The sequence below is a fragment of the Hyla sarda genome, chromosome 1 (assembly GCF_029499605.1).
Source record: "Hyla sarda isolate aHylSar1 chromosome 1, aHylSar1.hap1, whole genome shotgun sequence".
Lineage (NCBI taxonomy): Eukaryota > Metazoa > Chordata > Amphibia > Anura > Hylidae > Hyla > Hyla sarda.
Window position 1 is genome coordinate 611,804,116 of NC_079189.1, and position 25,807 is coordinate 611,829,922.

The window sequence follows — 25,807 nt, forward strand, 5'->3', positions numbered from 1 at the left end:
AGAAAATTGGCCTGGTCAGATGGATCCAGATCTCTATAGAGAAACATGGCCTGGTCAGATGGATCCGGATCTCTATAGAGAAACATGGCCTGCTCAGATGGATCCAGATCTCTATAGAAACATGGCCTGGTCAGATGGATCCGGATCTCTATAGAGAAACATGGCCTGGTCAGATGGATCCAGATCTCTATAGAGAAACATGACCTGGTCAGATGGATCCACATCTCTATAGAGAAACATGGCCTGGTCAGATGGATCCGGATCTCTATAGAGAAACATGGCATGGTCTGATGGATCCAGATCTCTATAGAGAAACATGGCCTGGTCAGATGGATCTGGATCTCTATAGAGAAACATGGCCTGGTCAGATGGATCCGGATCTCTATAGAAACATGGCCTGGTCAGATGGATCCGGATCTCTATAGAGAAACATGGCATGGTCTGATGGATCCAGATCTCTATAGAGAAACATGGCCTGGTCAGATGGATCCAGATCTCTATAGAGAAACATGGCCTGGTCAGATGGATCCAGATCTCTGTAGAGAAACATGGCCTGGTCAGATGGATCCAGATCTCTATAGAGAAACATGGCTTGGTCAGATGGCTCCAGATCTCTATAGAGAAACATGGCCTGGTCAGATGGATCCGGATCTCTATAGAGAAACATGGCATGGTCTGATGGATCCAGATCTCTATAGAGAAACATGGCCTGATCAGATGGATCCAGATCTCTATAGAGAAACATGGCCTGGTCAGATGGATCCAGATCTCTGTAGAGAAACATGGCCTGCTCAGATGGATCCGGATCTCTATAGAGAAACACGGCCTGGTCAGATGGATCCAGATCTCTATAGAGAAACATGGCTTGGTCAGATGGCTCCAGATCTCTATAGAGAAACATGACCTGGTGAGATGGATCCAGATCTCTGTGGAGAAATACGGTCTGGTCAGATGGATCCAGATCTCTATAGAGAAACAATGCCTGGTCAGATGGATCCAGATCTCTATAGAGAAACATGGCCGGGTCATATGGATCCGGATCTCTATAGAGAAACATGGCCGGGTCAGATGGATCCAGATCTCTATAGAGAAACATGGCCTGGTCAGATGGATTCAGATCTCTGTGGAGAAACATGGCCTGGTCAGATGGATCCAGATCTCTGTGGAGAAACATGGCCTGGTCAGATGGATCCAGATCTCTATAGAGAAACATGGCCTGCTCAGATGGATCCAGATCTCTATAGAAACATGGCCTGGTCAGATGGATCCAGATCTCTATAGAGAAACATGGCCTGGTCAGATGGATCCGGATCTCTATAGAGAAACATGGCCTGCTCAGATGGATCCAGATCTCTATAGAGAAACATGGCCTGGTCAGATGGATCCAGATCTCTATAGAAACATGGCCTGGTCAGATGGATCCGGATCTCTATAGAGAAACATGGCCTGCTCAGATGGATCCAGATCTCTATAGAAAATTGGCCTGGTCAGATGGATCCAGATCTCTATAGAGAAACATGGCCTGGTCAGATGGATCCGGATCTCTATAGAGAAACATGGCCTGCTCAGATGGATCCAGATCTCTATAGAAACATGGCCTGGTCAGATGGATCCGGATCTCTATAGAGAAACATGGCCTGCTCAGATGGATCCGGATCTCTATAGAGAAACATGGCATGGTCTGATGGATCCAGATCTCTATAGAGAAACATGGCCTGATCAGATGGATCCAGATCTCTATAGAGAAACATGGCCTGGTCAGATGGATCCAGATCTCTATAGAGAAACATGGCCTGGTCAGATGGATCCAGATCTCTATAGAGAAACATGGCTTGGTCAGATGGCTCCAGATCTCTATAGAGAAACATGACCTGGTGAGATGGATCCAGATCTCTGTGGAGAAATACGGTCTGGTCAGATGGATCCAGATCTCTATAGAGAAACAATGCCTGGTCAGATGGATCCAGATCTCTATAGAGAAACATGGCCGGGTCATATGGATCCGGATCTCTATAGAGAAACATGTCCTGGTCAGATGGATCCAGATCTCTATAGAGAAACATGGCCTTGTCAGATGGATCCGGATCTCTATAGAAACATGGCCTGCTCAGATGGATCCAGATCTCTATAGAGAAACATGGCCTGGTCAGATGGATCCAGATCTCTGTTGATAAACATGGCCTGCTCAGATGGATCCAGATCTCTATAGAAACATGGCATGCTCAGATGGATCCAGATCTCTATAGAGAAACATGGCCTGGTCAGATGGATCCAGATCTCTATAGAAACATGGCCTGGTCAGATGGATCCAGATCTCTGTTGATAAACATGGCCTGCTCAGATGGATCCAGATCTCTATAGAAACATGGCCTGCTCAGATGGATCCAGATCTCTATAGAGAAACATGGCCGGGTCAGATGGATCCAGATCTCTATAGAAACATGGCCTGGTCAGATGGATCCAGATCTCTATAGAAACATGGCCTGCTCAGATGGATCCAGATCTCTATAGAGAAACATGGCCGGGTCAGATGGATCCAGATCTCTATAGAGAAACATGGCCTGGTCAGATGGATCCAGATCTCTGTGGATAAACATGGCCTGGTCAGATGGATCCAGACGACCGTGGCACTATGCTGAAAGAAGGTTGGAATTACTGTCAGGTGTGAACACCTCAGACTGGCAAGATTGGCATAATGGTGTGGTGAAAAATTTCCTGACATCTCGGGTGCCCTATTCGTTTCAACATTTGGACAAAAGGGTTTATCTAAGCATTATGGGCAAGGGCAAGTTCATCCTTTCAGGACAGACGTTTATCCTATGGCAGGAGGACACTTTCAGCAGGACAATCCACCAAATCACATAGTCATGGACTAGTTCTCCTTGTTTCCGCATCCTTCACAGTCCCCAGATCTTCATGCCGTTGAACATCTCTGGGATGAGATAGAATGGGCTGTTCGCAACATGTCAGTACCTCAATCTAGTTTTCGCATATTTGAAAAACAATATTCCTGCTGAATGATTCCACAACCTACTAAAATCTATGCCAGGATGCATTGCTAAGGTTCTAAAGGTCAAAGGACATCTAATGCTCTATGGGATGGAGGTCTCTAATAAAGGGGACATGTGTAGATGTACATTCTAATAATGTTTTGGGTAACAGACATCTATTGGTGACTGCAAACATTTCTTCACCATCATTACTGCCCCAAATCGCTTTCTCTCTTGTAGGATATGCGACTTTATTCTCACTGTAACTTTTCAACTTTTTTTCCATGTATTATTCGCTGATGTCTATTAAGATTTGATTTCACGTTAAAACATTTCCCACATTCAGAACATGAATATGGTTTCTCCCCTGTATGAGTTTTTTGATGTTCCACAAGACGCGATTTAAAGCTATAATGTTTCCCACATTCTGGACATTGAAATGGCTTCTCCCCTGTGTGAATTCTCTGATGTTTAGCGAGATCTGCTTTCTGGGTAAAACATTTCCCACATTCCGTACATAAATATGGCCTCTCTCCTGTATGAATTCTGTGATGGGTGATAAGATTCGATCTTGCAGCGAAACATTTCCCGCATTCTGAACACGAGTACGGCTTCTTCATTGAACGAGGCCTTTTCTTTTTGGGACGGTCAACAAGGTTCCAAGGAAAACGTTTCCCACATTCTGAACACGAATGTGGCCTCTCTCCTGTGTTAGCTCTTTTCTCGCTGTCATTTTGCTTCACAGCCTGTGATGAATCAGGAGATAGGACTTGCATAAAAGGAACAAATGGCATATCTTTTCGGTGAAGGGCTGAGGGTATATATGGGATAGTAGAACGCCTTTCATATATATCTTGTGTAATACCACAATCATCTGCTTTAATATTTGAAAATATTCGATGTCCCTCTGAGCTCGTGGTGAAGACATCTGAAAAAATTAAGGCTGTTTTACTGAATAATATAACCGTGACCGTAATAGAGATATTTTATAACATTTCTATGTGAAAGTTTCCATACATACAGCCTAAAGGAGTACTCCGGCCATAGACATCTTATCTTCTATTCAAAGGATAGGGGATAAGATGTCTAATCGCGGGGGGTCCGCTGCTGACGTCACGCCCTCTCCATTCATGTCTATGGGAGGGGGCATGACGGCGTAACGTCACGAGGGGGCGTGGCATGATGTCACATCTCCAGCCCCGGAAACACAGAGGTTTCCGAGACTCGAGCAGCAGCCTGCATAGAATGCGGGTGCTGCACAGAGATCGGGGGGTCTCAACGGTGGGACCCCCTCGATCAGACATCTTATCCCCTATCCTTTGGATTGGGGATAAGATGTCTATCGCTGGAATACACCCTAAAGGGTTTATCCAGGAATAGAAAACCAGAGCTATTTTTCTTAAAAAAACTGCACCCTGTCTGTCTCCACTTTGGGTGTGGTATTACAACTTGGCTCTATTCACTTCAATGGAACTGAACTGCAGAACCACACCCAACCCAGAGACAAACGGGGAGCGGTTTTTGAAAGTAATTCAATTGCTGGATAACCTCTGCAGTTTTCCACTGCTGTGTTGACGCTACGATCCTCAAAAAGCCTATCCTGACGGCGGCTATGCCATAAGACTCCTCCAGACTCCCGCACGATCAGATTGAATCCTCTGTACTGCTTAACGAGGGTCTTAGAAGGTATTTCCAGCCTTCTGATCAACAATGGTTGTAGTGGTAATGATTTTTGTATTATTAAAGGGGTTCTCCAGTGGAAAAACAATTTTTTTTAAATCAACTGGTTCCAGAAAGTTAAACAGATTTGTAAATTACTTCTACATAAAAATATTAATCCTTCCAGTACTTATCAGCTGCTGTATGCTCCACAGGAAGTTGTGTAGTTATTTCCAGTCCGATCACAGTGCTCTCTGCTGACACCTCTGTCCATGTCAGGAACTGTCCAGAGCAGGAGCAAATCCCCATAACAAACCTCTCCTGCTCTGGACAGTACCTGACATGGACAGAGGTGTCAGCAGAGAGCACTGTGGTCAGAATGGAAAGAACTACACAACTTCCTGTGGAGCATACAGCAGCTGATAAGTAAGAAGAATTTACATCTCTGTTTAAAGGGGGAACTCCGGTGGAAAAAAATGTTTTCAAATCAACTGGTGCAAGAAAGTTAAACAGATTTGTAAATCACTTCTATTTAAAAGGGGTACTCCGGCCCTAAAACATCTTATCCCCCTATCCCGCCGCTGGAGACCCCCACAATCTTGCATGCAGCACCCACCTGTGAGCACTGCAGGAAGCGCTGGAGGCTCCAAGTCTTATGCCTCCAAACCACAGGGACGGAGTATCGTGACATCACTACTCCGCCCCTGTGTGATGTCACGCCCCGCCCCTCCCCTCCCATAGACTTGCATTGAGGGGGCGAGGCGTCACGATACTCCGTCCCCGTGGTCAGGAGGCATAAGACTTGGAGCCTCCAGTGCTTCCTGCAGTGCTTACAGGTGGGTGCTGCATGCTAGATTGTGGGGTCCCCAGCGGCGCGACCCCCACGATCAGACATCTTATCCCCTATCCTTTGGATAGGGGATAAGATGTCTTAGGGCCGGAGTACCCCTTTAAGGGGTTGTCAGGAAAACAATCAGGAGATTTTAAAATATATAATGCTTGACAACGTGATATATATGCTAAAATCGTTATCCTCACCATTCCTGGGGGACATTTTTGCCCCAGGGATGGTGAAGAAATTAAGTTATAAAGTCCCCCCTGGCCGCCACACAAGTAGTCCCCTGGGCGGGAACTTCTAGTTACCAGCAGCCATCCCGGTCCCGTCCCCTCGTCTTGATTGGCAGCTCGCGTCACCGCTCGGCTCCGTCTTCTTAGGGAGTAGAGCGATTACACAAGCCGTCAATCAAGCGGACAGGGCGGGGCCACGGCCAGAGCAATGGCTGCTGGTAAGCATAAGTCCCCACCCTGGGGACTACTTGCGTGGTGGCCAGAGGGGACTTTATAACTTAATATCTTCAGCATCCCTGGGGCAAAACCATTTCCCGGTGATGGTGAGGATAACAATTTTAGCATATATAACGCATTGCCAAGCATTATATATGATAAAATCTGCTGATTGGTTCCCTTCAAAAGTGTGAGGATATAGTTGCCGCCACAGCAAGATGTACTTTTAAGATTCCTGGAAACTACATAGCACGCTGCTAAAGCGAGCGGTCTATGGAAAAAAAATTTCAGAATGGAACCTCATCCTCCATATAAGTTTCTGCCATATTTCTCCATGCAAAGGAATGGATGGATGGACGGACCATCAGATCAGCTGCTCTGGGGATCATCCGGGTTAAATTGGACACTCATGAAGGTGCCACTTGCACAAAGTGTATGAAAAGATGTATTAATATATAAGAGAATCGACAACGCGTTTCGAGGGGCAATGTCCCTTCTTCCTCAGGTCTACCTGAGGAAGAGAGGACATTGCCACTCGAAACGCGTTGTCCAATCTTTTATCTATTAAATCTTTTAAAACACTTCGAGCTCAGAATGAGGTAAACAATGAAAAAAAATTTAAGCAGATCCATCAAATTTACTTTCTATTTAAGTGACCCCTTCTACACTATACAGTGTAAACATGCTATGGCAGTGCCTCCACCCTTCAAATTGTTGGCTCTTTGTCAATCTGAAATAAGTTCTGTGACTATTCTCTGCATTTAGTGGTTACTACTCACCTGGATGGTTACCTGTAAGATTCTCCTCCTTATGCTGCTCATCACCGCTCACATCTGTCTCCTCTTCTTCTTTTACTATTATTTTTATACCATTAATATAGTTAAGATCTTTCCTCTGATTCATAAGCTGTGGAATAAATCAGACAGTAGGAGAAGTCACATGGGATGTTACAGCCCTTCTACAGATCATAGGGAATATCTCCATCTACCTGATCATCCTGTGGAAGAAGAGGACGGGGACACCTCTCTGGTGCTGTTCTCTTACTGGATCTGACTGTAGGAACACATACAGAGACTGAATTCATTCTTTACATACAAATAATGAGAGGACGTGTGTATATAGTCATGTCTATTACCTGGTGATGTGAGGGGCTGCTGATCCTCCATCATGACCTGATCCTTGTACTGATCCTTGTGTCCTTCTACATACTCCCACTCCTCCATGGAAAAATAGACCGCCACGTCCTGACACCTTATAGGAACCTGACACATAATGATACAGTCATCACCCCGACCCCTCCAGTGGTGTTACTGTATAATGTCCCAGCATTCCCAGCAGTGTCACCTCTCCAGTCATCACCAGACCCCTCCATTACTGTATAATGTCCCAGCATTCCCAGCAGTGTCACCTCTCCAGTCATCACCAGACCCCTCCATTACTGTATAATGTCCCAGCATTCCCAGCAGTGTCACCTCTCCAGTCATCACCAGACCCCTCCATTACTGTATAATGTCCCAGCAGTGTCACCTCTCCAGTCATCACCAGACCCCTCCATTACTGTATAATGTCCCAGCATTCCCAGCAGTGTCACCTCTCCAGTCATCACCAGACCCCTCCATTACTGTATAATGTCCCAGCAGTGTCACCTCTCCAGTCATCACCAGACCCCTCCATTACTGTATAATGTCCCAGCAGTGTCACCTCTCCAGTCATCACCAGACCCCTCCATTACTGTATAATGTCCCAGCATTCCCAGCAGTGTCACCTCTCCAGTCATCACCAGACCCCTCCATTACTGTATAATGTCCCAGCAGTGTCACCTCTCCAGTCATCACCAGACCCCTCCATTACTGTATAATGTCCCAGCAGTGTCACCTCTCCAGTCATCACCAGACCCCTCCATTACTGTATAATGTCCCAGCATTCCCAGCAGTGTCACCTCTCTAGTCATCACCAGACCCCTCCATTACTGTATAATGTCCCAGCAGTGTCACCTCTCCAGTCATCACCAGACCCCTCCATTACTGTATAATGTCCCAGCAGTGTCACCTCTCCAGTCATCACCAGACCCCTCCATTACTGTATAATGTCCCAGCAGTGTCACCTCTCCAGTCATCACCAGACCCCTCCATTACTGTATAATGTCCCAGCAGTGTCACCTCTCCAGTCATCACCAGACCCCTCCATTACTGTATAATGTCCCAGCAGTGTCACCTCTCCAGTCATCACCAGACCCCTCCATTACTGTATAGTGTCCCAGCAGTGTCACCTCTCCAGTCATCACCAGACCCCTCCATTACTGTATAATGTCCCAGCATTCCCAGCAGTGTCACCTCTCCAGTCATCACCAGACCCCTCCATTACTGTATAATGTCCCAGCAGTGTCACCTCTCCAGTCATCACCAGACCCTTCCATTACTGTATAATGTCCCAGCAGTGTCACCTCTCCAGTCATCACCAGACCCCTCCATTACTGTATAATGTCCCAGCAGTGTCACCTCTCCAGTCATCACCAGACCCCTCCATTACTGTATAATGTCCCAGCAGTGTCACCTCTCCAGTCATCACCAGACCCCTCCATTACTGTATAATGTCTCAGCAGTGTCACCTCTCCAGTCATCACCAGACCCCTCCATTACTGTATAATGTCCCAGCATTCCCAGCAGTGTCACCTCTCTAGTCATCACCAGACCCCTCCATTACTGTATAATGTCCCAGCATTCCCAGCAGTGTCACCTCTCCAGTCATCACCAGTCCCCTCCATTACTGTATAATGTCCCAGCAGTGTCACCTCTCCAGTCATCACCAGACCCCTCCATTACTGTATAATGTCCCAACAGTGTCACCTCTCCAGTCATCACCAGACCCCTCCATTACTGTATAATGTCCCAGCAGGGTCACCTCTCCAGTCATCACCAGACCCCTCCATTACTGTATAATGTCCCAGCAGTGTCACCTCTCCAGTCATCACCAGACCCCTCCATTACTGTATAATGTCCCAGCAGTGTCATCTCTCCAGTCATCACCAGACCCCTCCATTACTGTATAGTGTCCCAGCAGTGTCACCTCTCCAGTCATCACCAGACCCCTCCATTACTGTATAATGTCCCAGCAGTGTCACCTCTCCAGTCATCACCAGACCCCTCCATTACTGTATAATGTCCCAGCATTCCCAGCAGTGTCACCTCTCCAGTCATCACCAGACCCCTCCATTACTGTATAATGTCCCAGCAGTGTCACCTCTCCAGTCATCACCAGACCCCTCCATTACTGTATAATGTCCCAGCAGTGTCACCTCTCCAGTCATCACCAGACCCCTCCATTACTGTATAATGTCCCAGCAGTGTCACCTCTCCAGTCATCACCAGACCCCTCCATTACTGTATAATGTCTCAGCATTCCCAGCAGTGTCACCTCTCCAGTCATCACCAGACCCCTCCATTACTGTATAATGTCCCAGCAGTGTCATCTCTCCAGTCATCACCAGACCCCTCCATTACTGTATAATGTCCCAGCAGTGTCACCTCTCCAGTCATCACCAGACCCCTCCATTACTGTATAATGTCCCAGCAGTGTCACCTATCCAGTCATCACCAGACCCCTCCATTACTGTATAATGTCCCAGCATTCCCAGCAGTGTCACCTCTCCAGTCATCACCAGACCCCTCCATTACTGTATAATGTCCCAGCATTCCCAGCAGTGTCACCTCTCCAGTCATCACCAGACCCCTCCATTACTGTATAATGTCCCAGCAGTGTCACCTATCCAGTCATCACCAGACCCCTCCATTACTGTATAATGTCCCAGCATTCCCAGCAGTGTCACCTCTCCAGTCATCACCAGACCCCTCCATTACTGTATAATGTCCCAGCATTCCCAGCAGTGTCACCTCTCCAGTCATCACCAGACCCCTCCATTACTGTATAATGTCCCAGCAGGGTCACCTCTCCAGTCAGCAGCTCCATCATCTTGTTGAGGAGTTCTAGGATCTTCTGTTCATCCATTTCCTCATGTATCAGGGAGTGAGGTGGGGGCCCCGGGATTGGGTTCAGGGTTCTTCCCCATCCTTCACACACAGGGGCCCGACAGCGCCCACTAGAGGACTTCTTCACTACTGTGTAATCCTGTGTATGGAGAAACACATTAATATCACTACATACATTCCCAGAATCCCTCACCTCTCCAGTCATATCCATCTGTTATTACATAGATAAGAATAAGGTCATGTGACATCACTCCCAGAATCCCTCACCTCTCCAGTCATATCCATCTGTTATTACATAGATAAGAATGAGGTCATGTGACATCACTCCCAGAATCCCTCACCTCTCCAGTCATATCCATCTGTTATTCCATAGATAAGAATGAGGTCATGTGACATCACTCCCAGAATCCCTCACCTCTCCAGTCATATCCATCTGTTATTCCATAGATAAGTATGAGGTCATATGACATCACTCCCAAATTCCCTCACCTCTCCAGTCATATCCATCTGTTATTACATAGATAAGAATGAGGTCATGTGACATCACTCCCAGAATCCCTCACCTCTCCAGTCATATCCATCTGTAATTACATAGATGAGAATGAGGTCATGTGACATCACTCCCAGAATCCCTCACCTCTCCAGTCATATCCATCTGTTATTCCATAGATAAGAATGAGGTCATGTGACATCACTCCCAAATTCCCTCACCCCTCCAGTCATATCCCTCTGTTATTACATAGATAAGAATGAGGTCATGTGACATCACTCCCAGAATCCCTCACCTCTCCAGTCATATCCATCTGTTATTACATAGATAAGAATGAGGTCATGTGACATCACTCCCAGAATCCCTCACCTCTCCAGTCATATCCACCTGTTATTACATAGATAAGAATGAGGTCATGTGACATCACTCCCAGAATCCCTCACCTCTCCAGTCATATCCATCTGTTATTACATAGATAAGAATGAGGTCATGTGACATCACTCCCAGAATCCCTCACCTCTCCAGTCATATCCATCTGTTATTACATAGATAAGAATGAGGTCATGTGACATCACTCCCAGAATCCCTCACCTCTCCAGTAAGCCGGAAGAGTATCTGTAGGGTGAGGTTTATGATCCTGTCGGCCATCTTGTTCCTGTCTCTCTCCATGGTTGATGGGTCATCCAGGAGAATTCTCTTATATAGAAGAGATCAGCAGAGGATCCTGGATTGGAGGAACCTGAAGGGAAGTGAAGAGGATGGGGGTCTCCATTATATGTAGTTAGTAGCACAGACGCCCAATTCCCGTCCGGTCCGTGATGTATAATGGGGTCCTGAATTCTGTACATGGTAGAGAATCTAAAAAAATGTTGTACAATCTCCCACTGAGTGCATGAAACAGTGCATGTGCAAAAACTTTGCACAATGTTATCTCTGTGCTGGTGAATAGATAGCTCCCCCCCCCCCCCTTTTTTATTTTATTAGATTTTTTCACTTCAAACTCCTAAGTTTTAGACCAATTTTTAGCGATTAGAGATGAGCAAGCCGAGCCCTGGGAACCTGGATTCAAAACGAATTTCGGGTGGCCGGGGCGTGCAGAACTTTTGAACATTTCCCGGTGCCGACAAACAGTGTGTGTGAACAGGAGCCAGAACAGAGCGATCCTCCAGAATCTCATATCACAATGACCTTCCTAAGCACAAAATCTAGGCCCTTGGGCTATACAATTCCACAGCAAAGTGAGCTGATCTCAGGGACCTCCTGTCCCTTCCTGTGCACTACAAGTCCCAGCCAGCATTGTGTCAGGCACATAAAATATCTGAACAACTACTGAGCAGAGCTGTGGGCTGATCTCAAGGACCTCCTGTGCTGTCCCTTAATCTTGCACTACAAATCCCAGCCAGCATTGTGCCAGGCACATAAAATATCTGAACAACTACTGAGTAAAGCTGTTAGCTGATCTCAAGGACCACCCTTGCTCTCCCTTCATCATGCACTACAAATCCCAGCCAGCATGGTTACAGGCACATATCTGAACACCTGTGCCGACCCTTCCCGCAGAAGCCTCATTGTGCACTACAAATTCTAACCTGCGTTTTTCTAGGCACATACAAATATCTATACTACTGAGCAAAGCTGTGGGCTGACCTGTATGATAGCAATACGTACTTAACGACCATGGACAAGTATACCCGTCCAGGCGGGATGCACGTTCCCGCAACAGGATGAGTATAAACGTCCATGGCTCTCGTGGGTACTGCCCAGCGTACCCACGAGATCGTGGCAGGGTCTCGGCTGTATCACACAGCCGGGACCCTGCTGCACTGCTGGGACCAAAGTAAATTTCAGTCTTGGCAGTTTATACCTCTGTCTCCCTTGCAGCACCTCGCAACACTATCGTGTGGTGCTGTGTGCGATCCTCGGCAGGCACTGCTAGGACCGAAACAGACTTTGGTCCCAGCAGTTTAACTCTTACAGCCGCGGTCGGAATCAGCAGCGAGCTGTAAGGAGTTTGACAGAGGGAGGGGGCTCCCTCTGTCTCTCTCCAGCAGGACCCTGCAACGATCGCGGGGTGCTGCTTGTTACCTTGGCAGCTGGGGTCTTACAAAGACCCCCAGGTCTGATATGCTGCCTATCAGTGTAAAAATGACGGGCAGCATATTACTGCAATGCTTTGGAATACTACTATTCCAAAGCATTAAAAAAAAAAAGTGTAAAAAATTAACAAATACATCAATAATATATCTATATATACAGCAACAGGAGAATACAGCAGCACACTGCTAGCACAAAGATATAGGTGAAACATGAGTATATAGGTAAAACATGAGTATATAGATAGAACATGAAAAGCTATACAGCTGTAATGCAATAAATGAAGATATGAAACTATGAAATTATGAGGTACTTAGCTTGCAAATTTGGCGCCAAATAGCGTGGACCGTCCCACCACGGTAAGGTGACCTCATTCTGGGACGGACCCTACACTGTGAATATGCCTCTGTGTGAACAGTACAGCAGGCATTGCAAGGTCTGAAACATCCAAGGCACCTTATATACACCTACCCACCTCTATTAGGTGTATATAAGGTGCCTTGGATGTTTCAGACCTTGCATGCCTGCTGTACTGTTCACACAGAGGCATATACACAGTGTAGGGTCCGTCCCAGAATGAGGTTGCCTTACCGTGGTGGGATGGTCCACGCTATTTGGCGCCAAATTTGCAAGCTAAGTACCTCATAATTTCATATTTCATTTATTGCATTACAGCTGTATAGCTTTTCATGTTCTATCTATATACTCCTGTTTTATCTATATACTCATGTTTCATCTATATCTTTGTGCTAGCAGTGTGCTGCTGTATTCTCCTGTTGCTGTATATTTAGCCCAGCAGCCTGCACCTGTAAGCCAGGTTTTTACAATAGTTTGGATTAATAGTGCTGGCCAACTTATTCTTTGGTTATATATATATATATATATATATATATATATATAAAACAAAATAAGAGGCAGCACTCCTATAGCAATGGTGAGGTGGGTGCAAACAGATGAGGTCCAGGTCACGGAGCTCGTAGCGTCAATAACTCAGAAGAAACTGTAGCACTCGCAGAGTAGTGGAAAATGGTGTAGAAGTTTATTTCAACTTAGACATCAAGGCAACATTTTGGCTGCATGCAAGCAGCCATTTTCAAGCTTGAAAATGGCTGCTTGCATGCAGCCGAAATGTTGCCTTGATGTCTAAGTTGAAATAAACTTCTACACCATTTTCCACTACTCTGCGAGTGCTACAGTTTCTTCTGAGTTATATGTATATGTATATATATATATATATATATATATATATATATATATATATATATATTTATTTTATGAAATAAATAAAAATAATAAAAATATATTATGTGTAGGGTTACACGGAGCGCATCCACAGCGCATTACATGCTGCGGATGCCCAGCCGGCTGTGTGTCCCGTGAAAAAAACAACGGAAACGAGCGCAGACGGGTGCAAATGGCTGTGAAAGTATTGTAAAAATAAAAATCCCATTGACATCAATGGGATTATTTTACAACCGTTTGTAATCCATTTACAAGCAGCAACAACGGAACCTAAACGGGGGAGAAAAAAAAACGTGGACAGACGGCCACGTGAACGCACCGCACCTTTACTATGGATCGGCAGATAAGCACGATTTTGGACATTATCGGTATCGGCAATTACCTTGCCAATATGCCTATAATGCCCCGCCCCCCGACCAGAGATGACCGTCGCCGCTACTGCCCCATTGCCTCCCCCATCCTCTGGCCACATACCGCCACCGCTGCCTCATTGCCTCCCCCCATCCTCTGGCCACATACCGCCACCGCTGCCCCATTGCCTCCCCCATCCTCTGGCCACATACCGCCACCGCTGCCTCATTGCCTCCCCCCATCCTCTGGCCACATGCTGCTGCCCCATCGCCACCCCCACATTCCCATCCTCTGCCCACATACCGCCACCACCCCATCGCCTCCCCCCATCCCCGTTGTTATAATTACCTGTTCCCGGGGGTCCGCGATCCGTCTGGCTCCTGCACTGTTGCTGTGCGCTGCGTAATGACGAGTGACGTCCCCAACGCGATGTCACCGTCAGTGCACACAGTGACAGCACAGGACACCGACGGAGCAAGAAGGATCGCGGACCCCCGGGAACAGGTAATTATAACACCGGGGATGGGGGGAGGCGATGGGGTGGTGGCGGTATGTGGGCAAAGGATGGCAGGGGGGGGAGGCGATGGGGCAACTGTGGTGGTTAGACTCAGGACCCCAGGACAGGCAGGGGGAGAGAAGCGGGTGGCGGTCTCTGGCCCGACAAAAGCCGCTGCAGTTCATTGATTGAAAGCGCCTGCATTAACTCATTGATCTGCAGCGGCTTCTGCCCCGCCGGGGGGATTGAAATAGCCGATAACTTATACCGGAATATCAGTATAAGTTATCGGCCTGAAAGGCCACAGATTATCAGTATCAGCCCTACAAAAATCGATATCGGTCGATCGTTCACCTTTACCCAGGTGAATACTTTAGGGGGTGCAGGTTTAAGAAGGGGTGCGGTATGGATCATCAGCTTCAATCCTTTGCAGGAACGGAGTGGGGCCTATAATTTTTTATAAGATATCCTGAAATCCGAATGGGGTTCCTTTCATTCTTGAGCTCACCATGTGGCCATGCAACAGAACATGGCCTAAGGGGGGGTATTTACCGAACACGGGACGAACAGCCTAATAAAATACGGGGCGCATTTCCTCCTTTTCAGACGCAATGTAGAAAAAATATGTCCTGCAAATGAGGCATTTGTGAGGAAAAAAAAAGATAAATTACAAATTTTTCCACTGACTTTGTATCCATTCCAGCCTCACAAAAAGGACTCAAAGTTATCACTTTTGGTCTAGGCAAATTCTTTAGGGGGTGGAGTTTCCAAAATGGGGTCACTTGTGGGGTACTGTATATAAAATGGGGTCACTTGTGGGGTACTGTATATAAAATGGGGTCACTTGTGGGGTACTGTATATAAAATGGGGTCACTTGCGGGTTACTGTATATAAAATGGGGTCACTTGTGGGGTACTGTATATAAAATGGGGTCACTTGTGGGGTACTGTATATAAAATGGGGTCACTTGTGGGGTACTGTATATAAAATGGGGTCACTTGTGGGGTACTGTATATAAAATGGGGTCACTTGTGGGGGTTCTGTATATAAAATGGGGTCACTTTTGGGGGTTCTGTATATAAAATGGGGTCCTTGTGGGGTACTGTATATAAAATGGGGTCACTTGTGGGGTACTGTATATAAAATGGGGTCACTTGTGGGGTACTGTATATAAAATGGGGTCACTTGTGGGGTACTGTATATAAAATGGGGTCACTTGTGGGGTACTGTATATAAAATGGGGTCACTTGTGGGGGTTCTGTATATAAAATGGGGTCACTTTTGGGGGTTCTGTATATAAAATGGGGTCCTTGTGGGGTACTGTATATAAAATGGGGTCACTTGTGGGGTACTGTATATAAAATGGGGTCACTTGCGGGTTACTGTATATAAAATGGGGTCACTTGTGGGGTACTGTATATAAAATGGGGTCACTTGTGGGGTACTGTATATAAAATGGGGTCACTTGTGGGGTACTGTATATAAAATGGGGTCACTTGTGGGGTACTGTATATAAAATGGGGTCACTTGTGGGGGTTCTGTATATAAAATGGGGTCACTTTTGGGGGTTCTGTATATAAAATGGGGTCCTTGTGGGGTACTGTATATAAAATGGGGTCACTTGTGGGGTTCTGTATATATAATGGGGTCACTTGTGGGGGTTCTGTATATAAAATGGGGTCACTTTTGGGGGTTCTGTATATAAAATGGGGTCCTTGTGGGGTACTGTATATAAAATGGGGTCACTTGTGGGGGTTCTGTATACATAATGGGGTCACTTGTGGGGGGTTCTGTATACATAATGGGGTCACTTGTGGGGGGTTCTGTATACATAATGGGGTCACTTGTGGGGGGTTCTGTATACATAATGGGGTCACTTGTGGGGGTTCTGTATATATAATGGAGTCACTTGTGGGGGTTCTGTATATAAAATGGGGTTCTGGCAGATAAAACCCTTTGCAGGCATGAAGTGCGGCCTATAATCCATCCGGCCTAAAATGACGCCCTGAAAGCCAAATGGCGCTCCTCTCCTCTAATAAATCCAAAGTATAGGGCAGTGGTCTCCAACCTGCGGACCTCCAGATGTTACAAAACTACAACTCCTAGCATGCCCGGACAGCCAACGGCTGTCCGGGCATGCTGGGAGTTGTAGTTTTGCAACATCTGGAGGTCCACAGGTTGACTGTCCGGGCATGCGGGGAGTTGTAGTTTAGCAACATCTGGAGGTCTGCAGGTTGGAGACCACTGGTATAGAGGATAAGTTATAGATTGCGGGGGTCCGACCACTGGGAACCCCGCAATCCCTTGAACAATTCTGACCCCCTCAGGAAGACGCACCCCTTAATGTATCTCTATGGGAGGAGGGGGGGGGGGTGTCAGCCGCCGCTCCGTGTGGGGGTCAGCACGCCCCCTTCCCAGCAGACTAATGGGGGCCCTGTTCAAGAGATCGCAGGGGTCCCAGAGGTCGGACCCCCGCGATCTATAACTTATCTCACCGTATTCCAATCCGATAACTATTTGTTTTCCCACCTACGCAGCGCCGTGCGCACTTTACTTTATTTAATTTTTTTTGCACTACAATCTGTAGTTTTAATCGGAGCAATTTTAGGTAGTAGACAGGACTTTTGTGTTCAATCTATTTTTGAGTATGTTGTGTGTCAGGAAAGGGTTAAGATTTATAAAAAAAAAAAAAAAAACTGCTGGGGTAACATTAACCTGTCCCATTGTAATAATAATAACTCCAACCTATTCACTTTAATGGAGCTGAGGTGTAATACATCACATGACCTTTGGACAAGGGTGGCGCTGTATAAAGAAGAGAGCGACCGTGCACATATATAACCATGAAACCTCCTGATCTGTGAAAATATATACACACATACCTGTATCAGCGGAGGAGCCGTGCGCTTACTCTGAGCTTACAGGACCTGCGGTGATGTCACCGTCATGTGATCAGTCACATGGAGGAGGAGGAGTCACATGATCAGGGGCTGCTGCTCTAGGCTCATCTGCTCAGTGTATGCAGGACTCTGCTGTGCTGGTTGTGATCGCTGCTGGATGAGCTGAAGTTATGTGTATGCAGCAGAGCTGTGTGTGTGTGATGTGCGTGGTGCAGAGCTGTGTATGTGTGTGTTATATATGTCTGCAGCAGAGCTGTGTGTAATGTACATGTAGCTGAGCTGTATGTGTACACAGTAGAGCTGTATATGTGTAATGTGCATGTAGCTGAGCTGTATGTGTACACAGTAGAGCTGTATATGTGTAATGTGCATGTAGCTGAGCTGTATGTGTACACAGTAGAGCTGTATATGTGTAATGTACATGTAGCTGAGCTGTATGTGTACACAGTAGTGCTGTATATGTGTAATGTGCATGTAGCTGAGCTGTATGTGTACACAGTAGAGCTGTATATGTGTAATGTACATGTAGCTGAGCTGTATGTGTACACAGTAGAGCTGTATATGTGTAATGTACATGTAGCTGAGTTGTATGTGTACACAGTAGTGCTGTATATGTGTAATGTACATGTGGCTGAGCTGTATGTGTACACAGTAGAGCTGTATATGTGTAATGTGCATGTAGCTGAGCTGTATGTGTACACAGTAGAGCTGTATATGTGTAATGTACATGTAGCTGAGCTGTATGTGTACACAGTAGAGCTGTATATGTGTAATGTACATGTAGCTGAGCTGTATGTGTACACAGTAGAGCTGTATATGTGTAATGTACATGTAGCTGAGCTGTATGTGTACACAGTAGAACTGTATATGTGTAATGTACATGTAGCTGAGCTGTATGTGTACACAGTAGAGCTGTATATGTGTAATGTACATGTAGCTGAGCTGTATGTGTACACAGTAGAGCTGTATATGTGTAATGTACATGTAGCTGAGCTGTATGTGTACACAGTAGAGCTGTATATGTGTAATGTACATGTAGCTGAGCTGTATGTGTACACAGTAGAACTGTATATGTGTAATGTACATGTAGCTGAGCTGTATGTGTACACAGTAGAGCTGTATATGTGTAATGTGCATGTAGCTGAGCTGTATGTGTACACAGTAGAGCTGTATATGTGTAATGTACATGTAGCTGAGCTGTATGTGTACACAGTAGAGCTGTATATGTGTAATGTACATGTAGCTGAGCTGTATGTGTACACAGTAGAGCTGTATATGTGTAATGTACATGTAGCTGAGCTATATGTGTACACAGTAGAGCTGTATATGTGTAATGTACATGTAGCTGAGCTGTATGTGTACACAGTAGAACTGTATATGTGTAATGTACATGTAGCTGAGCTGTATGTGTACACAGTAGAGCTGTATATGTGTAATGTGCATGTAGCTGAGCTGTATGTGTACACAGTAGAGCTGTATATGTGTAATGTACATGTAGCTGAGCTGTATGTGTACACAGTAGAGCTGTATATGTGTAATGTACAAGTAGCTGAGCTGTATGTGTACACAGTAGAGCTGTATATGTGTAATGTGCATGTAGCTGAGCTGTATGTGTACACAGTAGAGCTGTATATGTGTAATGTACATGTAGCTGAGCTGTATGTGTACACAGTAGAGCTGTATATGTGTAATGTACATGTAGCTGAGCTGTATGTGTACACAGTAGAGCTGTATATGTGTAATGTGCATGTAGCTGAGCTGTATGTGTACACAGTAGAGCTGTATATGTGTAATGTACATGTAGCTGAGCTGTATGTGTACACAGTAGAGCTGTATATGTGTAATGTACATGTAGCTGAGCTGTATGTGTACACAGTAGAGCTGTATATGTGTAATGTGCATGTAGCTGAGCTGTATGTGTACACAGTAGAGCTGTATATGTGTAATGTACATGTAGCTGAGCTGTATGTGTACACAGTAGAGCTGTATATGTGTAATGTACATGTAGCTGAGCTGTATGTGTACACAGTAGTGCTGTATATGTGTAATGTGCATGTAGCTGAGCTGTATGTGTACACAGTAGAGCTGTATATGTGTAATGTACATGTAGCTGAGCTGTATGTGTACACAGTAGAGCTGTATATGTGTAATGTACATGTAGCTGAGCTGTATGTGTACACAGTAGAGCTGTATATGTGTAATGTACATGTAGCTGAGCTGTATGTGTACACAGTAGAGCTGTATATGTGTAATGTACATGTAGCTGAGCTGTATGTGTACACAGTAGAGCTGTATATGTGTAATGTACATGTAGCTGAGCTGTATGTGTACACAGTAGAGCTGTGTGTAATGTGCATGTAGCTGAGCTGTATGTGTACACAGTAGAGCTGTATATGTGTAATGTACATGTAGCTGAGCTGTATGTGTACACAGTAGAGCTGTATATGTGTAATGTACATGTAGCTGAGCTGTATGTGTACACAGTAGAGCTGTATATGTGTAATGTACATGTAGCTGAGCTGTATGTGTACACAGTAGAGCTGTATATATGTGTAATGTACATGTAGCTGAGCTGTATGTGTACACAGTAGAGCTGTATATGTGTAATGTGCATGTAGCTGAGCTGTATGTGTACACAGTAGAGCTGTATATGTGTAATGTACATGTAGCTGAGCTGTATGTGTACACAGTAGAGCTGTATATGTGTAATGTACATGTAGCTGAGCTGTATGTTTACACAGTAGAGCTGTATATGTGTAATGTACATGTAGCTGAGCTGTATATGTGTAACGTGCATGTAGCTGAGCTGTATGTGTACACAGTAGAGCTGTATATGTGTAATGTACATGTAGCTGAGCTGTATGTGTACACAGTAGAGCTGTGTGTAATGTACATGTAGCTGAGCTGTATGTGTACACAGTAGAGCTGTATATGTGTAATGTACATGTAGCTGAGCTGTATGTGTACACAGTAGAGCTGTATATGTGTAATGTACATGTAGCTGAGCTGTATGTGTACACAGTAGAGCTGTATATGTGTAATGTGCATGTAGCTGAGCTGTATGTGTACACAGTAGAGCTGTATGTGTGTAATGTACGTGTAGCTGAGCTGTATGTGTGCACAGTAGAGCTGTATATGTGTAATGTACATGTAGCTGAGCTGTATGTGTACACAGTAGTGCTGTATATGTGTAATGTACATGTAGCTGAGCTGTATGTGTACACAGTAGAGCTGTATATGTGTAATGTACATGTAGCTGAGCTGTATGTGTACACAGTAGAGCTGTATATGTGTAATGTGCATGTAGCTGAGCTGTATGTGTACACAGTAGAGCTGTATATGTGTAATGTACATGTAGCTGAGCTGTATGTGTACACAGTAGAGCTGTATATGTGTAATGTACATGTAGCTGAGCTGTATGTGTACACAGTAGAGCTGTATATGTGTAATGTACATGTAGCTGAGTTGTATGTGTACACAGTAGAGCTGTATATGTGTAATGTACATGTAGCTGAGCTGTATGTGTACACAGTAGAGCTGTATATGTGTAATGTACATGTAGCTGAGCTGTATGTGTACACAGTAGAGCTGTATATGTGTAATGTACATGTAGCTGAGCTGTATGTGTACACAGTAGAGCTGTATATGTGTAATGTACATGTAGCTGAGCTGTATGTGTACACAGTAAAGCTGTATATGTGTAATGTACATGTAGTTGAGCTGTATGTGTACACAGTAGAGCTGTATATGTGTAATGTACATGTAGCTGAGCTGTATGTGTACACAGTAGAGCTGTATATGTGTAATGTACATGTAGCTGAGCTGTATGTGTACACAGTAGAGCTGTATGTGTGTAATGTACATGTAGCTGAGCTGTATGTGTACACAGTAGAGCTGTATATGTGTAATGTACATGTAGCTGAGCTGTATGTGTACACAGTAGAGCTGTATATGTGTAATGTACATGTAGCTGAGCTGTATGTGTACACAGTAGAGCTGTATATGTGTAATGTACATGTAGCTGAGCTGTATGTGTACACAGTAGAGCTGTATATGTGTAATGTACATGTAGCTGAGCTGTATGTGTGTAATGTACATGTAGCTGAGCTGTATGTGTACACAGTAGAGCTGTATATGTGTAATGTACATGTAGCTGAGCTGTATGTGTACACAGTAGAGCTGTATATGTGTAATGTACATGTAGCTGAGCTGTATGTGTACACAGTAGTGCTGTATATGTGTAATGTACATGTAGCTGAGCTGTATGTGTACACAGTAGAGCTGTATATGTGTAATGTACATGTAGCTGAGCTGTATGTGTACACAGTAGAGCTGTATATGTGTAATGTACATGTAGCTGAGCTGTATGTGTGTAATGTACATGTAGCTGAGCTGTATGTGTACACAGTAGAGCTGTATATGTGTAATGTACATGTAGCTGAGCTGTATGTGTACACAGTAGAGCTGTATATGTGTAATGTACATGTAGCTGAGCTGTATGTGTGTAATGTACATGTAGCTGAGCTGTATGTGTACACAGTAGAGCTGTATATGTGTAATGTACATGTAGCTGAGCTGTATGTGTACACAGTAGAGCTGTATATGTGTAATGTACATGTAGCTGAGCTGTATGTGTACACAGTAGAGCTGTATATGTGTAATGTACATGTAGCTGAGCTGTATGTGTACACAGTAGAGCTGTATGTGTGTAATGTACATGTAGCTGAGCTGTATGTGTACACAGTAGAGCTGTATATGTGTAATGTACATGTAGCTGAGCTGTATGTGTACACAGTAGTGCTGTATATGTGTAATGTACATGTAGCTGAGCTGTATGTGTACACAGTAGAGCTGTATATGTGTAATGTACATGTAGCTGAGCTGTATGTGTACACAGTAGAGCTGTATATGTGTAATGTACATGTAGCTGAGCTGTATGTGTGTAATGTACATGTAGCTGAGCTGTATGTGTACACAGTAGAGCTGTATATGTGTAATGTACATGTAGCTGAGCTGTATGTGTACACAGTAGAGCTGTATATGTGTAATGTACATGTAGCTGAGCTGTATGTGTGTAATGTACATGTAGCTGAGCTGTATGTGTACACAGTAGAGCTGTATATGTGTAATGTACATGTAGCTGAGCTGTATGTGTACACAGTAGAGCTGTATATGTGTAATGTACATGTAGCTGAGCTGTATGTGTACACAGTAGTGCTGTATATGTGTAATGTACATGTAGCTGAGCTGTATGTGTACACAGTAGAGCTGTATATGTGTAATGTACATGTAGCTGAGCTGTATGTGTACACAGTAGAGCTGTATATGTGTAATGTACATGTAGCTGAGCTGTATGTGTACACAGTAGAGCTGTATATGTGTAATGTACATGTAGCTGAGCTGTATGTGTACACAGTAGAGCTGTATATGTGTAATGTACATGTAGCTGAGCTGTATGTGTGTAATGTACATGTAGCTGAGCTGTATGTGTACACAGTAGAGCTGTATATGTGTAATGTACATGTAGCTGAGCTGTATGTGTACACAGTAGAGCTGTATATGTGTAATGTACATGTAGCTGAGCTGTATGTGTACACAGTAGTGCTGTATATGTGTAATGTACATGTAGCTGAGCTGTATGTGTACACAGTAGAGCTGTATATGTGTAATGTACATGTAGCTGAGCTGTATGTGTACACAGTAGAGCTGTATATGTGTAATGTACATGTAGCTGAGCTGTATGTGTACACAGTAGAGCTGTATGTGTAATGTACATGTAGCTGAGCTGTATGTGTGTAATGTACATGTAGCTGAGCTGTATGTGTACACAGTAGAGCTGTATATGTGTAATGTACATGTAGCTGAGCTGTATGTGTACACAGTAGAGCTGTATATGTGTAATGTACATGTAGCTGAGCTGTATGTGTACACAGTAGTGCTGTATATGTGTAATGTACATGTAGCTGAGCTGTATGTGTACACAGTAGAGCTGTATATGTGTAATGTACATGTAGCTGAGCTGTATGTGTACACAGTAGAGCTGTATATGTGTAATGTACATGTAGCTGAGCTGTATGTGTACACAGTAGAGCTGTATATGTGTAATGAACATGTAGCTGAGCTGTATGTGTACACAGTAGAGCTGTATATGTGTAATGTACATGTTGCTGAGCTGTATGTGTACACAGTAGAGCTGTATATGTGTAATGTGCATGTAGATGAGCTGTATGTGTACACAGTAGAGCTGTATATGTGTAATGTACATGTAGCTGAGCTGTATGTGTACACAGTAGAGCTGTATATGTGTAATGTACATGTAGCTGAGCTGTATGTGTACACAGTAGAGCTGTATATGTGTAATGTACATGTAGCTGAGCTGTATGTGTACACAGTAGAGCTGTATATGTGTAATGTACATGTAGCTGAGCTGTATGTGTACACAGTAGAGCTGTATATGTGTAATGTTCATGTAGCTGAGCTGTATGTGTGTAATGTACATGTAGCTGAGCTGTATGTGTACACAGTAGAGCTGTATATGTGTAATGTACATGTAGCTGAGCTGTATGTGTACACAGTAGAGCTGTATATGTGTAATGTACATGTAGCTGAGCTGTATGTGTACACAGTAGAGCTGTATATGTGTAATGTACATGTAGCTGAGCTGTATGTGTACACAGTAGAGCTGTATATGTGTAATGTACATGTAGCTGAGCTGTATGTGTACACAGTAGAGCTGTATATGTGTAATGTACATGTTGCTGAGCTGTATGTGTGCACAGTAGAGCTGTATATGTGTAATGTGCATGTAGATGAGCTGTATGTGTACACAGTAGAGCTGTATATGTGTAATGTACATGTAGCTGAGCTGTATGTGTACACAGTAGAGCTGTATATGTGTAATGTACATGTAGCTGAGCTGTATGTGTACACAGTAGAGCTGTATATGTGTAATGTACATGTAGCTGAGCTGTATGTGTACACAGTAGAGCTGTATATGTGTAATGTACATGTAGCTGAGCTGTATGTGTACACAGTAGAGCTGTATATGTGTAATGTACATGTAGCTGAGCTGTATGTGTACACAGTAGAGCTGTATATGTGTAATGTACATGTAGCTGAGCTGTATGTGTACACAGTAGAGCTGTATATGTGTAATGTACATGTAGCTGAGCTGTATGTGTGTAATGTACATGTAGCTGAGCTGTATGTGTACACAGTAGAGCTGTATATGTGTAATGTACATGTAGCTGAGCTGTATGTGTACACAGTAGAGCTGTATATGTGTAATGTACATGTAGCTGAGCTGTATGTGTACACAGTAGTGCTGTATATGTGTAATGTACATGTAGCTGAGCTGTATGTGTACACAGTAGAGCTGTACATGTGTAATGTGCATGTAGCTGAGCTGTATGTGTACACAGTAGAGCTGTATATGTGTAATGTACATGTAGCTGAGCTGTATGTGTACACAGTAGAGCTGTATATGTGTAATGTACATGTAGCTGAGCTGTATGTGTACACAGTAGAGCTGTATATGTGTAATGTACATGTAGCTGAGCTGTATGTGTGTAATGTACATGTAGCTGAGCTGTATGTGTACACAGTAGAGCTGTATATGTGTAATGTACATGTAGCTGAGCTGTATGTGTACACAGTAGAGCTGTATATGTGTAATGTACATGTAGCTGAGCTGTATGTGTACACAGTAGTGCTGTATATGTGTAATGTACATGTAGCTGAGCTGTATGTGTACACAGTAGAGCTGTATATGTGTAATGTACATGTAGCTGAGCTGTATGTGTACACAGTAGAGCTGTATATGTGTAATGTACATGTAGCTGAGCTGTATGTGTGTAATGTACATGTAGCTGAGCTGTATGTGTACACAGTAGAGCTGTATATGTGTAATGTACATGTAGCTGAGCTGTATGTGTACACAGTAGAGCTGTATATGTGTAATGTACATGTAGCTGAGCTGTATGTGTACACAGTAGAGCTGTATATGTGTAATGTACATGTAGCTGAGCTGTATGTGTACACAGTAGAGCTGTATATGTGTAATGTACATGTAGCTGAGCTGTATGTGTACACAGTAGAGCTGTATATGTGTAATGTACATGTAGCTGAGCTGTATGTGTACACAGTAGAGCTGTATATGTGTAATGTACATGTAGCTGAGCTGTATGTGTGTAATGTACATGTAGCTGAGCTGTATGTGTACACAGTAGAGCTGTATATGTGTAATGTACATGTAGCTGAGCTGTATGTGTACACAGTAGAGCTGTATATGTGTAATGTACATGTAGCTGAGCTG

At 44.4% G+C, this 25,807-nt stretch overlaps 1 protein-coding gene across 1 annotated transcript in view; it reads right to left on the reverse strand.

Moving 5' to 3' along the window:
- The window catches only part of LOC130298698 (zinc finger protein 420-like), a 166,399-nt gene that overhangs the window by 132,491 nt on the left and 8,101 nt on the right, over positions 1 to 25,807 (reverse strand). Inside the window, exons 2-3 of the mRNA XM_056551361.1 lie at positions 11,001 to 11,148; positions 9,879 to 10,058 (exon numbers count right to left, since the gene is read on the reverse strand). Coding sequence (XP_056407336.1) covers positions 9,879 to 10,058; positions 11,001 to 11,078 — 258 coding nt within the window. The 5' untranslated portion in view covers positions 11,079 to 11,148. The remainder of the gene's footprint in view (positions 1 to 9,878; positions 10,059 to 11,000; positions 11,149 to 25,807) is intronic.